This window comes from Pristiophorus japonicus, chromosome 7 (assembly GCF_044704955.1).
Source record: "Pristiophorus japonicus isolate sPriJap1 chromosome 7, sPriJap1.hap1, whole genome shotgun sequence".
In the NCBI taxonomy this organism is placed as follows: Eukaryota; Metazoa; Chordata; class Chondrichthyes; family Pristiophoridae; genus Pristiophorus; species Pristiophorus japonicus.
Genome location: NC_091983.1, coordinates 209,998,999 through 210,012,373, shown reverse-complemented (window position 1 = coordinate 210,012,373; position 13,375 = coordinate 209,998,999). Strand labels below are relative to the sequence as shown.

Sequence of the window (13,375 nt, the reverse complement as noted above, 5' to 3'; positions counted from 1 at the left end):
TGCAATAATATTTTAACATGATCGTTGTGAGCAATTGGGCCAAAGTCAGAAGTTGGTTCAATAAACTTGCATTTATATTGTGACTTTAACATAGTAAAACGTTCCAAGGGGCTTCACAGGAGCGCAATCAGAAAGGTGTTGGGACCAAGAAGGAGACAGCAAAGGCAATTAGAGGTTTCAACAACATATCTTCGACCTCCGAGAGGATTAAGATAGCAACAATGGTCAAAACGGATCTAAATTGTTTTGATTAATTTACTGAAAAGGTAGCCAATTAAACACACTGAGCACAGGATTCATGCCAAGACAAATATAACAAATGAGGAAGAATGGAACTGTGTCTGATCAACATAAGAACATAAGAATTAGGAACAGGAGTAGGCCATCTAGTCTCTCAAGCCTGCTCCGCCATTCAACAAGATCATGGCTGATCTGGCCGTGGACTCAGCTCCACTGACCCGCCCGCTCCCCGTAACCCTTAATTCCCTTATTGGTTAAAAAGAATAGTGGAGAATGCAGGCAATGATCCCGCTACTGATCGACCAGATGACAACAGACACTTATTGTCTGAGCTCATCTCCAACTAATAGTGAAAACATTTGTTTTAACAGTCGGTTGATAAAAGGCAGCATTGCACACTGCAACAGCATAGTCGCAGTTTATGTCATCAAGGAAATCTTTGGTTTAGAAGGTATTATTAAAACGGCGTCATTTACTGGATGAATACTCAAACGTTTGTGGGCAGCAATGTAAAATAAACCACAAGGGCGTTTCAGTAATGAAGATGGACAACATACTTTAACTGTAAGAAATCTATTTATGCATGCTACTGTATAGTGCAGGCTGTAAAAATATAGAGCATGGAGCAAGGAGATGTTGTTGGGCCAATGACACACTTCTTCCAGCAAACTTTGTAGCATCTGTGCTGCTCCGGTCCATCCCCACCGTTAATTTGAGTTAGATGCCAAACATGACAAGTAAGTTAGACAAAGTAGATATTAATCAACTGATCAGTTCTGATGAAAGGTCTGTTTCTCTGCCTGACCTGCTGAGTGTTTCCAGCATAAGACTTATTTTGCTTTTGTTTCAGATATTAATCAAATTGCGTTCTCTCAAGACACACTGGTCCAGATTTTGTGGTAAAAATAACGGCGAGGCGATCAGGGCTCACCGTTATTAAAGAATAAATCAGACAGCAACTTCCGGCGATGCACACGCGCAGTTAAATGGGGAAATTCGGAAGTTGCTGTCCGAATTTTCCTGCTCCTCCACGAGCTTCGCTACACCAGTATCTTGCTGAGCGACTCAAATACATGGAACGTGTGAAGTTGCTGTACTTATCCGATAGATACCCACTAAACACGTCAGTAAAGGTTACGGCTTGTCTTTCTAATGTAAGTGTATTTTTAACAATGTGATATGTCTTAATTACTACCAAACAACCTCTCTGGCATTGAAAATTAACTTTTATGTGTGTGGAGTCTTATTCCATCAGATTTTGATTTTATTGGGGATTAAAAAAAAAAAAATAATTAAAAAAAAAAAACATTTTCTGCTTCTGCTCTTAATCCCATTTTTCTTTCTCCCTATTTCACTTTCTGTACATGATTTGGCATTGAATTAAATATTCTAACTTACATTTTCTGGTTCAGACTCTGCGCTGCCCATTAAAAAATCTTCAATGTGATTGGTTAAGATAAGTGTGATGACGGCTGGCTGGCACCGTTCTTTCGCCGGTGACTGCAAATTCCGGGCCAATGTTTCTGCTATGCACTCTTGTACTTCACATACCAGTTTCTCTGGTTCTACATTGTAATGCATGCACCTGTGAATATGCTCACAGGTTTGCAGATCTGTTGAGTTGTGGGTGGCTTAGCCAGTCACGTGATCTTCACAAGACTCAATAAAATGAAGCATGTGGTTGTGAGCCTGGTGGATGAACTGGTAATGTGTAGTGTGATTGTTAAACCTTTGCTCATAAACCAACTAGTTCTTAATAACAATGTGTTGCTATGAATTCTTAAGCAAAGCACCCATGAAGCAAATACATGACATACATGATCTCTTTCCTGCCGCCACTTCCTCACTGAAAACCCACTTGGAGGGACCTGTGGCATTTTTCATACAAAGATCTTGTGTTCGCTCACTTGATCTTTCCCTGGATGACTGATGTAATTATTGCCGAATCCATTTTGTTCTTTACCCTCTCACCCCACCCCATGTAACTTACCAATTAAGGCAGCACACAGACATCCTGATCCCAGGTCTCCGCTGACTTTCCCAAATGGTTAACCCCTCAACAGGAGCAATAACCCTTTTTGATGAGTGCTGCAGACAGCAGTACCACAACCAGGAACTTAACATGAAATAATTTCCCTGGGTAAACTAATTAATGTGTGCACAAGCGTGCTAACAGGCTGCCCAAGGTCAGTCATTTCTAACCTCAGCAGGATACCACTGAAAGCTGTGTGGCACTGGAAGGAAAACATTTCGTTGGAAGTACGTATTTTGTAATGTCACTATTTGACGGTTCCCACGACACAAGACTGAATAGCGTAATTCTAGTTGCTGTAAAACCCAGCGCAAGCAAGTTGCACCTTCCTACATTCTTCTGGCTTACAAACCTACGGGTGCCACTGTCACACCAGCACGCTCAAATGAAAAAGCAGTGGGTGCCACTTCAACATCAATGTAACTGATACATTACATTTTACAGTAATGTGCGTTAAACAGAAGTTATTTCTCATAATTTAAGAAAAAACCCTGAACTGCAGCACAAGGTATTGCATCAGCGGCAAGCCCGGTATCTTGCATCAGAAGTCAAAGTAGTCATGGCAGGAATTTTAAAGTCAATTTTCTCCTCCCATCATTTTTATTACCCCTGATTTTACCTAGAGAGAGAGGGAAAGCAATGTGAATCAATACTCAGCTCTGAAGCTGTTTGCCAGGAGAGCGAGTGTGTCACAGAATGGACATGCTCTTCCTCCACATAGGTGCTCCAAGTGTTGCCTTTGCCTCCTGTACAGGTTAGATGAAATGGGGGAGTTGTGTCCAGTGTGGCACTGAGGCAGAAGTGCTGGGAATTAAGCAGCCTTATTTATGACATTGGCGCTTCCACAATTGTAGCTGGTATCCCGAAAATGCTTCAATTCCCCAATGGTCTGTTTGACTTTACACCTTAAAGCAGTAACTTCAGATTTACCTTTCCATCACCTGCTAGTTAATGCTTGTCAGAATTTAATATTTTTAGAAACTTTTACTGACTCTATGTTGGTGGTAATGTAAGGAGGTACTAAAGCTCCTGAAAAAGGTGCAGAAAAAAAATAGGTGGAATTATATTAAATGAGAAAAAGTACTTACAGGTGGTACATTGCTATTAATCCACGACGGGTTGGGCTTTATTTCATCCCACATAATTAATCCCCTTGCCAGAGTCTGAGGAAAGAATCAGAAACATATTACGCATAGCAAAAAAAAATTAATTTTCTGTATGATCGAATGATACCTACTACACTGCCATGAATTATTTATTGCATTATGACTGACAGAAGGAGTATTGTTCCAGTTTTCTCCCCTCCTCTCCTGTAGGCCTTAAAACCTACCTTTTTGACCAAATTTTTGGTCAGCTGTCCCAATATCTCGATGTGGCTCGGTGTCACATTTTGTCTGATAACGTTCGTGTGAAGTACCTTGTGCCACTTTACAACATTAAAGGTGCTATATCACAACAACAACTTGTATTTATATAGCACATTTAACGTAGTAAAACATCCCAAGTTGTTTCACAGCAGTGTTAGAAGACAACAAAAAAAAAGTGACACTGATCCACATAAGAAAAAATTACGGCAGGGTCAAAGAGGTAGGTTTTAAGGAGCGTCTTAAAGGAGGAAAGGGAGGTACAGAGGCAGAGAGGTTTAAGAAGGGAGTTCCAGAGTTTAGGGCTCAGGCAGCTGAAGGCATGGCCATTGATGGTTGAGCGATTATAATCAGGGATGCTCAAGGCGGCAGAATTTGAGGAGCGCAGATATCTTGGGGGGGGGGGGGGGGGGGAAGTGGGCGGTTGCGAGGCTAGAGAAGATTACAGAGATAGGGAGGGACAAGGCCGTGGAGGGATTTGAAAACAAGGATGAGAGTTTTGAAATCGAGGCATTGCTTAATCGGGAGCCAATGTAGGTCAATGGATTAAATGCAAGTTGTTGAAGATGTATATCGATAAAGCAAAAATAGGCAGAAGTAGTTAAGCATGGATTTCAAAAGGAACTATCGTGCCCAACAAACTTAAATAGTTTGTGGTATCAGACATGGTAGATGGGAAAAATGCAGTGGAAATAGTGTGTACATGGAGTTTAGTAATCTCCCATGTGGCATCTTGTTAAAGGTTTTCCTAGAGAAGAATAAGGTAGGTGGAATTAGGGGCAAGGACAGCAAGCTGGATTAAATGTTAAAACTGAGAAAATAGAGCAGGAGTTAAGGGCAAGTCTTTCCAGAGTGGTTGAAAGGGGGTGGTGTCCCATAAGGCTCAGTTTATAGGACCATTTCTGTTCACTGCATGCATCAGTTATTTGGATATAGGCCTAGAGGAAGTGGTACGAAAATTTGCAGATGATATCAAAATAAGAGGGTAGTTATTTCTGTAGAACACCAAAGGAAGCTGCAAAGAGATGTTCTGGAATCTGGACAAATCTTCTGGAATTTTTTGAGGATGTTTCCAGTAGAGTGGACAAGGGGGAACCAGTTGATGTGGTGTATTTGGACTTTCAGAAGGCTTTTGACAAGGTCCCACACAAGAGATTAATGTGCAAAGTTAAAGCACATGGGATTGGGGGTAGTGTGCTGACGTGGATTGAGAACTGGTTGGCAGACAGGAAGCAAAGAGTAGGAGTAAATGGGGACTTTTCAGAATGGCAGGCAGTGACTAGTGGGGTACCGCAAGGTTCTGTGCAGGGGCCCCAGCTGTTTACATTGTACATTAATGATTTAAACGAGGGGATTAAATGTAGTATCTCCAAATTTGCGGATGACACTAAGTTGGGTGGCAGTGTGAGCTGAGGAGGATGCTATGAGGCTGCAGAGTGACTTGGATAGGTTAGGTGAGTGGGCAAATGCATGGCAGATGAAGTATAATGTGGATAAATGTGAGATTATCCACTTTGGTGATAAAAACAGACAGACAATTATCTGAATGGTGACAGATTAGGAAAAGGGGAGGTGAAACGAGACCTGGGTGTCATGGTACATCAGTCATTGAAGGTTGGCATGCAGGTACAGCAGGCGGTTAAGAAAGCAAATGGCATGTTGGCCTTCATAGCGAGGGAATTTGAGTACAGGGGCAGGGAAGTGTTACTACAGTTGTATAGGGCCTTGGTGAGGCCACACCTGGAGTATTGTGTACAGTTTTGGTCTCCTAACTGGAGGAAGGACATTCTTGCTATTGAGGGAGTGCAGCGAAGGTTCACCAGACTGATTCCCGGGATGGTGGGACTGACATATCAAGAAAGACTGGATCAACTGGGCTTGTATTCACTGGAGTTCAGAAGAATGAGAGGGGATCTCATAGAAACGTTTAAAATTCTGACGGGTTTAGACAGGTTAGATGCAGGAAGCATGTTCCCAATGTTGGGGAAGTCCAGAACCAGGGGTCACAGTCTAAGGATAAGGGGTAAGCCATTTAGGACGGAGATGAGGAGAAACTGCTTCACCCAGAGAGTGGTGAACCTGTGGAATTCTCTACCACAGAAAGTTGTTGAGGCCAATTCACTAAATATATTCAAAAAGGAGTTAGATGTAGGCCTTACTACTAGGGGGGATCAAGGGGTATGGCGAGAAAGCAGGAATGGGGTACTGAATTTGCATATGCAGCCATGAACTCATTGAATGGCGGTGCAGGCTCGAAGGGCCGAATGGCCAACTCCTGCACCTATTTTCTATGTTTCTAAGATGGGGGAATGGGCTAAAAAGTGGCAGATAGAATTCTATGTTAGTAACTGTGAGGTGAAGCATTTTGGTTAGAAATACCAGCAGTAATCATATTCTGAATTGAAGTAGGGTTGGCACGGTGGATGAGCAGTGGGATTTGGGGATACATTACAGGCAGCATCTCAGCTTGATGAGGCTGTTTAAAAAAAAAAAACTACTGGTATTCTGGAATAAAACAGAAAATGCTGGAAAGCTCAGTGGGTCAGGCAGCATCTGTGGAGAGGAAGCAGAGCTAACGTTTCGGGTCGACGACCCTTCGTCAGAACTGGAGAGTGTTCGGAAAGAACAGATTCTTAACTAGCACAAAGGGGTAGGGGAAGAAAGAACAAAAGGGAAGGTCTGTGATAGGTTGGAAGGCAGGAGAGATTAGAGAGACAAAAGGGATGATGGGTCAAATTCTAATGGTAATGCCAGGAGTTAGAAAAACATTAGTCAAGATAGGGTGTGAATGGTGGGATAATGACCAGCTGCCATTTTGCTTTTGTACTGGTATTCTAGGTTCTTTTCTCCAGAGGTAGGGAATATTAAAGCCCAGAGTAAATATGAGTCTATTTAAAATCTAAAGGCCCATATTTTTCTGTAGCAGGACATCTAACAGTGTCTGCCGTTAGTTAGACTTGCCCTTGCACGTTTAGGTTTTTACATTTTTTTTGCAAGTTGCTGAAAGTGCGAGCTGATAACATCGCAGCGAGGGAAACTGGGCGTCTGGGACCCGAGTGAACAGGAAAAGCAACTGTCTATACCCTGACCCAATCAGATTGAAGGATCGAGAACAGTGCAAGGACTGATAAGGAAGTGTAAATTGGAGTGGGTTAATTCAATGTCAAATCAGGTACAGAAAGTGAAATAAAGAGAAAGAAAGATTGGATTGAGAGAGAGAGAGAGAGAGAAAGAGACAGAAAAGAAGTCAATTTTAAATATTTATTTTCCACATGTAAAATCTCCAACAACAATTAAAACACTTGTAATAGTTAATTATCAGTGCCAAAGAGGTTGTTTGGCAGTATCAGGTCATTAGAAGGGTACTTAGACTGGAATGGACAAGACTTCACTTTGTGTGGCGAGTTTAGTTCGTATCTACCGTGCAAATATAGCAACTTCATGCCGTTCAATGCATTTCAAATGGTGAGGCAGAAAGCGAGATGCCATTTTCGCGAAGCTAACGGCGGAGCGGCGCCTCTCAGACAGAAACATCTGGATATTTGAGTTTAATCACACATCTGCCCCTTGCCTAAAGTTGCTGTACCACTAGGGCATAAATAACAGCGAGCGCCATTAACCTCACTGTTACTTTGACAGGAAAATCTGGGTTATTAAGATCGCAGTTACAGAACAGATGTTCTAATGACACCGCCCTCGAACAAAGAAATAGGAGCAGGAGTAGGCCATTTGGCCACTCGAGCCTGCTCCATCATTCAATAAGATCATGGACTCAGCTCCACTTCCCTGCCCGCTCCCCATAACCCTTGACTCCCTTTTATTTCAAAAATCTGTCTATTTCCACCTTAAATACATTCAATGACTCAGCCTCCACAGCTCTTTGAGGTAGAGAATTCCAAAGATTCATGACCCTCAGAGAAGAAATTTCTCATCATTCCAGCTGCCTCATTAATGACCTTCTCTCCATCATAAGGTCAGAAGTGGGGATGTTTGCTGATGATTGCACAGTGTTCAATACTATTTGCAACTCCTCAGATAATGAAGCAGTCCATGCCCACATGCAGCAAGTCCTGGACAACATTTAGGCTGATAAGTGGCGAGTAACATTCGCGCCATACAAGTACTAAGCAGTGACTATCTCCAACAAGCGAGAGTCTAACCACCGCCCCATGACATTCAATGGCATTACCATCGCTGAATCTCCCACCATCAACATCCTGGGGTTTCCCACTGACCAGAAACTTAACTGGACCAGCAATCTAAATATAGTGGCAACAAGAGCAAGTCAGAGGCTGGGTATTCTATGGCGAGTGTCTCACCTCCTGACTCCCCAAAATCTACAAGGCATACGTCAGGAGTGTGATCGAATACTCTCCACTTGCCTGGATGAGTGCAGCTCCAACAACACTTGAGATGCTTGACACCATCCAGGACAAAGCAGCCCACTGGATTGGCATGCCATGCACAACCTTCAACATTCACTCCCTCCACCAGCAGCACACTGTGGCTGCAGAGTGTACCATCTACAAGATGCACTGCGGCATCTACATATCGATTGGTCAAATCAAATCGCACGGGGTAGCCTTGAGGAGGAATTCATAGAATGCATGCGGGATTGTTTCTTAGAACAGTATGTTACAGAACCTACAAGGGAGTAAGCTATCTTAGATCTGGTCCTGTGTAATGGGACAGGAGTAATAAACGATCTCCGAGTAAAAGATCCTCTCGGAATGAGTGATCACAGTATGGTTGAATTTGTAATACAGATTGAGGGTGAGGAAGTAGTGTCTCAAACGAGCATACTATGCTTAAACAAAGGGGACTACAGTGGGATGAGGGCAGAGTTGGCTAAAGTAGACTGGAAACACAGACTAAACGGTGGCACAATTGAGGAACAGTGGAGGACATTTAAGGAGCTCTTTCATAGTGCTCAACAAAATAATATTCCAGTGAAAAAGAAGGGCGGTAAGAGAAGGGATAACCAGCCGTGGATAACCAAGGAAATAAAGGAGAGTATCAAATTAAAAACCAATGCGTATAAGGTGGCCAAGGTTAATGGGAAACTAGAAGATTGGGAAAATTTTAAATGACAGCAAAGAATGACTAAGAAAGCAATAAAGAAAGGAAAGATAGATTACGAAAGTAAACTTGCGCAAAACATAAAAACGGATAGTAAAAGCTTTTACCAATATATAAAACGGAAAAGAGTGACTAAAGTAAATGTTTGTCCCTTAGAAGATGAGAAGGGGGATTTAATAATGGGAAATGTGGAAATGGCTGAGACCTTAAACAATTATTTTGCTTCGGTCTTCACAGTGGAAGATACAAAAACCACACCAAAAATTGCTGGTCACGGGAATGTGGGAAGGGAGGACCTTGAGATAATCACTATCACTAGAGGGGTAGTGCTGGACAGGCTGATGGGACTCAAGGTAGACAAGTCCCCTGGTCCTGATGAAATGCATCCCAGGGTATTAAAAGAGATGGCGGAAGTTATGGCAGATGCATTCGTTATAATCGACCAAAATTCTCTGGACTCTGGGGAGGTACCAGCAGATTGGAAAACTAATGTAACGCCTCTGTTTAAAAAAGGGGGCAGACAAAAGGCAGGTAACTATAGGCCGGTTACTTTAACATCTGTAGTGGGGAAAATGCTTGAAGCTATCATTAAGGAAGAAATAGCGGGACATCTAGATAGGAATAGTGCAATTAAGCAGACGCAACATGGATTCATGAAGGGGAAATCATGTTTAACTAATTTACTGGAATTCTTTGAGTTTATAACGAGCATGGTGGATAGAGGTGTACCGATGGATGTGGTGTATTTAGATTTCCAAAAGGCATTTGGTAAGGTGCCACACAAAAGGTTACTGCAGAAGATAAAGGTACACGGAGTCAGAGGAAATGTATTAGCATGGATCGAGAATTGGCTTGCTAACAGAAAGCAGAGAGTCGGGATAAATGGGTCCTTTTTGGGTTGGAAATCGGTGGTTAGTGGTGTGCCACAGGGATCGGTGCTGGGACCACAACTGTTTTCAATATACATAGATGACCTGGAAGAGGGGACAGAGTGTAGTGTAACAAAATTTGCAGATGACACAAAGATTAGTGGGAAAGCGGGTTGTGTAGAGGACACAGAGAGGCTGCAAAGAGATTTAGATAGGTTAAGCGAATGGGCTAAGGTTTAGCAGATGGAATACAATGTCGGAAAAATGTGAGGTCATCCACCTTGGAAAGAAAAACAGTAAAAGGGAATATTATTTGAATGGGGAGAAATTACAACATGCTGCGTTGCAGATGGACCTGCGGGTCCTTGTGCATGAATCCCAAAAAGTTAGTTTTCAGGTGCAGCAGGTAACCAGGAATGGAATGTTGGCCTTCATTGCGAGAGGGATGGAGTACAAAAGCAGGGAGGTCCTGCTGCAACTGTACAGGGTATTGGTGAGGCCGCACCTGGAGTATTGCGTGCAGTTTTGGTCACCTTACTTAAGGAAGGATATACTAACTTTGGAGGGGGTACAGAGACGATTCACTAGGCTGATTCCGGAGATGAGGGGGTTACCTTATGATGATAGATTGAGTAGACTGGGTCTTTACTCGTTGGAGTTCAGAAGGATGAGGGGTGATCTTATAGAAACATTTAAAATAATGAAAGGGATGGACAAGATAGAGGCAGAGAGGTTGTTTCCACTGGTCGGGGAGACTAGAACTAGGGGGCACAGCCTTAAAATATGGGGGAGCCAATTTAAAACCGAGTTGAGAAGGAATTTCTTCTCCCAGAGGGTTGTGAATCTGTGGAATTCTCTGCCCAAGGAAGCAGTTGGGGCTAGCTCATTGAATGTATTCAAATCACAGATAGATAGATTTTTAACCAATAAGGGAATTAAGGGTTACGGAGAGCGGGCAGGTAAGTGGAGCTGAGTCCACGGCCAGATCAGCCATGATCTTGTTGAATGGCGGAGCAGGCTCGAGGGGCTAGATGGCCTATTCCTGTTCCTAATTCTTATGTTCTTATGTAACTCGCCAAGGCTTCTTTGGCAGCATCTCCCAAATCCGCAACCTCTGCTACCTAGAAGGACAAGGACAGCAGGTGCATGGGAACACCATCACCTGCAAGTTCCCCTCCGAGTTACATACCATCCTGACTTGGAAGTATATCACCGTTCCTTCATCGTCACTGGATCAAAATCCTGGAACACACTCGCTAACAGCACTATGGGAGTACCTTCACCACACAGACTGCAGCGTTTGAAGAAGGAGGCTCACCACCACATTCTCAGGGCAATTAGGAATGGGCAATAAATGCTGGCCTTGCCAGCGATGCCCACATCCCAGGAAATATATCGCTGTTCCTTCATTGTCGCTGGGTCAAAATCCTGGAACTCCCTCCCTAACAGCACTGTGGGAGTTCCTTCACCACACGGACTGCGACGGTTCAAGAAAGCGACTCACCACCACCTTAGGGATGGACAATAAATGCTGGCCTTGCCAGCGATGTCCACATCCCAGGAACGAATAAAAAAAAGATTTTGGGCTTCAAGGCGGATATCGAGGCTTTAGAGATGCTGCCTCGTATGAGGAGATACAAATTGAAGACTTGAAAAACTGGGGTTGCTTTTGCTCGAACAATGCAGATTACGGGGTGATAAGATAGAAGTGTGTAAAATTATAAAAGGTTGGGACAAGATAGATAGAAGCAGACTGTTTACAGCAGTTGAGGGGTCTAGAATGAGGGACCATAGATACAAGATTAAGAGATTTCGAACAGAGAGCAGTGGAACCTTCTTCACAGAGAGCAGTGAGACTGTGACATTCGATTCCAGGGTTAGTGGCCGAAAGTTTGTCAACATTCATAGAAACAGAAATTTACAGTGCAGAAGGAGGCCATTTCGGCCCATCGTGTCCGCGCCGGCCAACAAAGAGCCGCAGGGCCCTCGGTCAGCAGCCCTGAAAGTTACATATAAATCTATGAACAATGAAGGAAAGGTAAAGAGCACCCAGCCCAACCAGTCCGCCCCACAGCACTGCGACACCCCTATACTGAAACATTCTACACTCCATCTCAACCGGAGCCATGTGATCTCCCAGGAGAGGCAAAAACCAGATAAAAACCCAGGCCGATTGGGGGAAAAAACCTGGGAAAATTCCTCTCCGACCCATTCATGATTAGATTGGATAGGTGGACGAAGGAAATGGGAATGAAGGCATATGGGAACAGGGTGGCTCACATCTTTCTTTCAATTGGACGTTCAGAGCTGTACCGAATTCTCCAACTGTAAAGAGCACCAGGAGATTTTTTTGTCCCTTTTGTACCTGCACTCCCACTCCCAAGGATCTATCCTTGGCCCCCTCCTATTTCTCATCTACATGTTGCCCTTTTGGCAACATCATCCGGAAACACAGGGTCAGTTTCCACATGTACGCTGATGACTCCTGACTGGCCTGATCTCATTGTGCGAGGCCCCTTGGGGAAGAGTGACCATAATATGGTGGAATTCTGCATTAGGATGGAGAATAAAACAGTTAATTCAGAGACCATAGTCCAAAACTTAAAGAAGGGTAACCTTGAAGGTATGAGGCGTGAATTGGCTAGGATAGATTGGCGAATGATACTTAAGGGGTTGACTGTGGATGGGCAATGGCAGACATTTAGAGACCGCATGGATGAACTACAACAATTGTACATTCCTGTCTGGCGTAAAAATAAAAACGGGAAGGTGGCTCAACCGTGGCTATCAAGGGAAATCAGGGATAGTATTAAAGCCAAGGAAGTGGCATACAAATTGGCCAGAAATAGCAGTGAACCCAGGGACTGAGAGAAATTTAGAACTCAGCAGAGGAGGACAAAGGGTTTGATTAGGGCAGGGAAACTGGAGTACGAGAAGAAGCTTGCAGGGAACATTAAGGCGGATTGCAAAAGTTTCTATAGGTATGTAAAGAGAAAAAGGTTAGTAAAGACAAACGTAGGTCCCCTGCAGTCAGAATCAGGGGAAGTCATAACTGGGAACAAAGAAATGGCAGACCAATTGAACAAGTACTTTGGTTCGGTATTCACCAAGGAGGACACCAACAACCTTCCGGATATAAAAGGGGTCAGAGGGTCTAGTAAGGAGGAGGAACTGAGGGAAATCTTTATTGGTCGGGAAATTGTGTTGGGGAAATTGATGGGATTGAAGGCCGATAAATCCCCAGGGCCTGATGGACTGCATCCCAGAGTACTTAAGGAGGTGGCCTTGGAAATAGTGGATGCATTGACAGTCATTTTCCAACATTCCATTGACTCTGGATCAGTTCCTATGGAGTGGAGGGTAGCCAATGTAACCCCACTTTTTAAAAAAGAGGGAGAGAGAAAACAGTAGTGACCTCAGTAGTGGGTAAAATGATGGAATCAATTATTAAGGCTGTCATAGCAGTGCATTTGGAAAATGGTGACATGATAGGTCCAAGTCAGCATGGATTTGTGAAAGGGAAATCATGCTTGACAAATCTTCTGGAATTTTTTGAGGATGTTTCCAGTAAAGTGGACAAGGGAGAACCAGTTGATGTGGTATATTTGGACTTTCAGAAGGCTTTCGACAAGGTCCCACACAAGAGATTAATGTACAAAGTTAAAGCACATGGGATTGGGGGTAGTGTGCTGACGTGGATTGAGAACTGGTTGTCAGACAGGAAGCAAAGAGTAGGAGTAAATGGGTACTTTTCAGAATGGCAGGCAGTGACTAGTGGGGTACCGCAAGGT

General features: G+C 43.5%; 1 protein-coding gene across 2 annotated transcripts in view; it reads right to left on the bottom strand.

Annotated features, from left to right (window-relative positions):
• Positions 1–13,375, bottom strand: part of anapc1 (anaphase promoting complex subunit 1) — a 199,421-nt gene that overhangs the window by 64,184 nt on the left and 121,862 nt on the right. For both annotated transcript variants that reach the window (XM_070885752.1, XM_070885753.1), the window contains exon 34: positions 3,361–3,435. In XM_070885752.1, the coding sequence (XP_070741853.1) occupies positions 3,361–3,435 (75 nt within the window). The remainder of the gene's footprint in view (positions 1–3,360; positions 3,436–13,375) is intronic.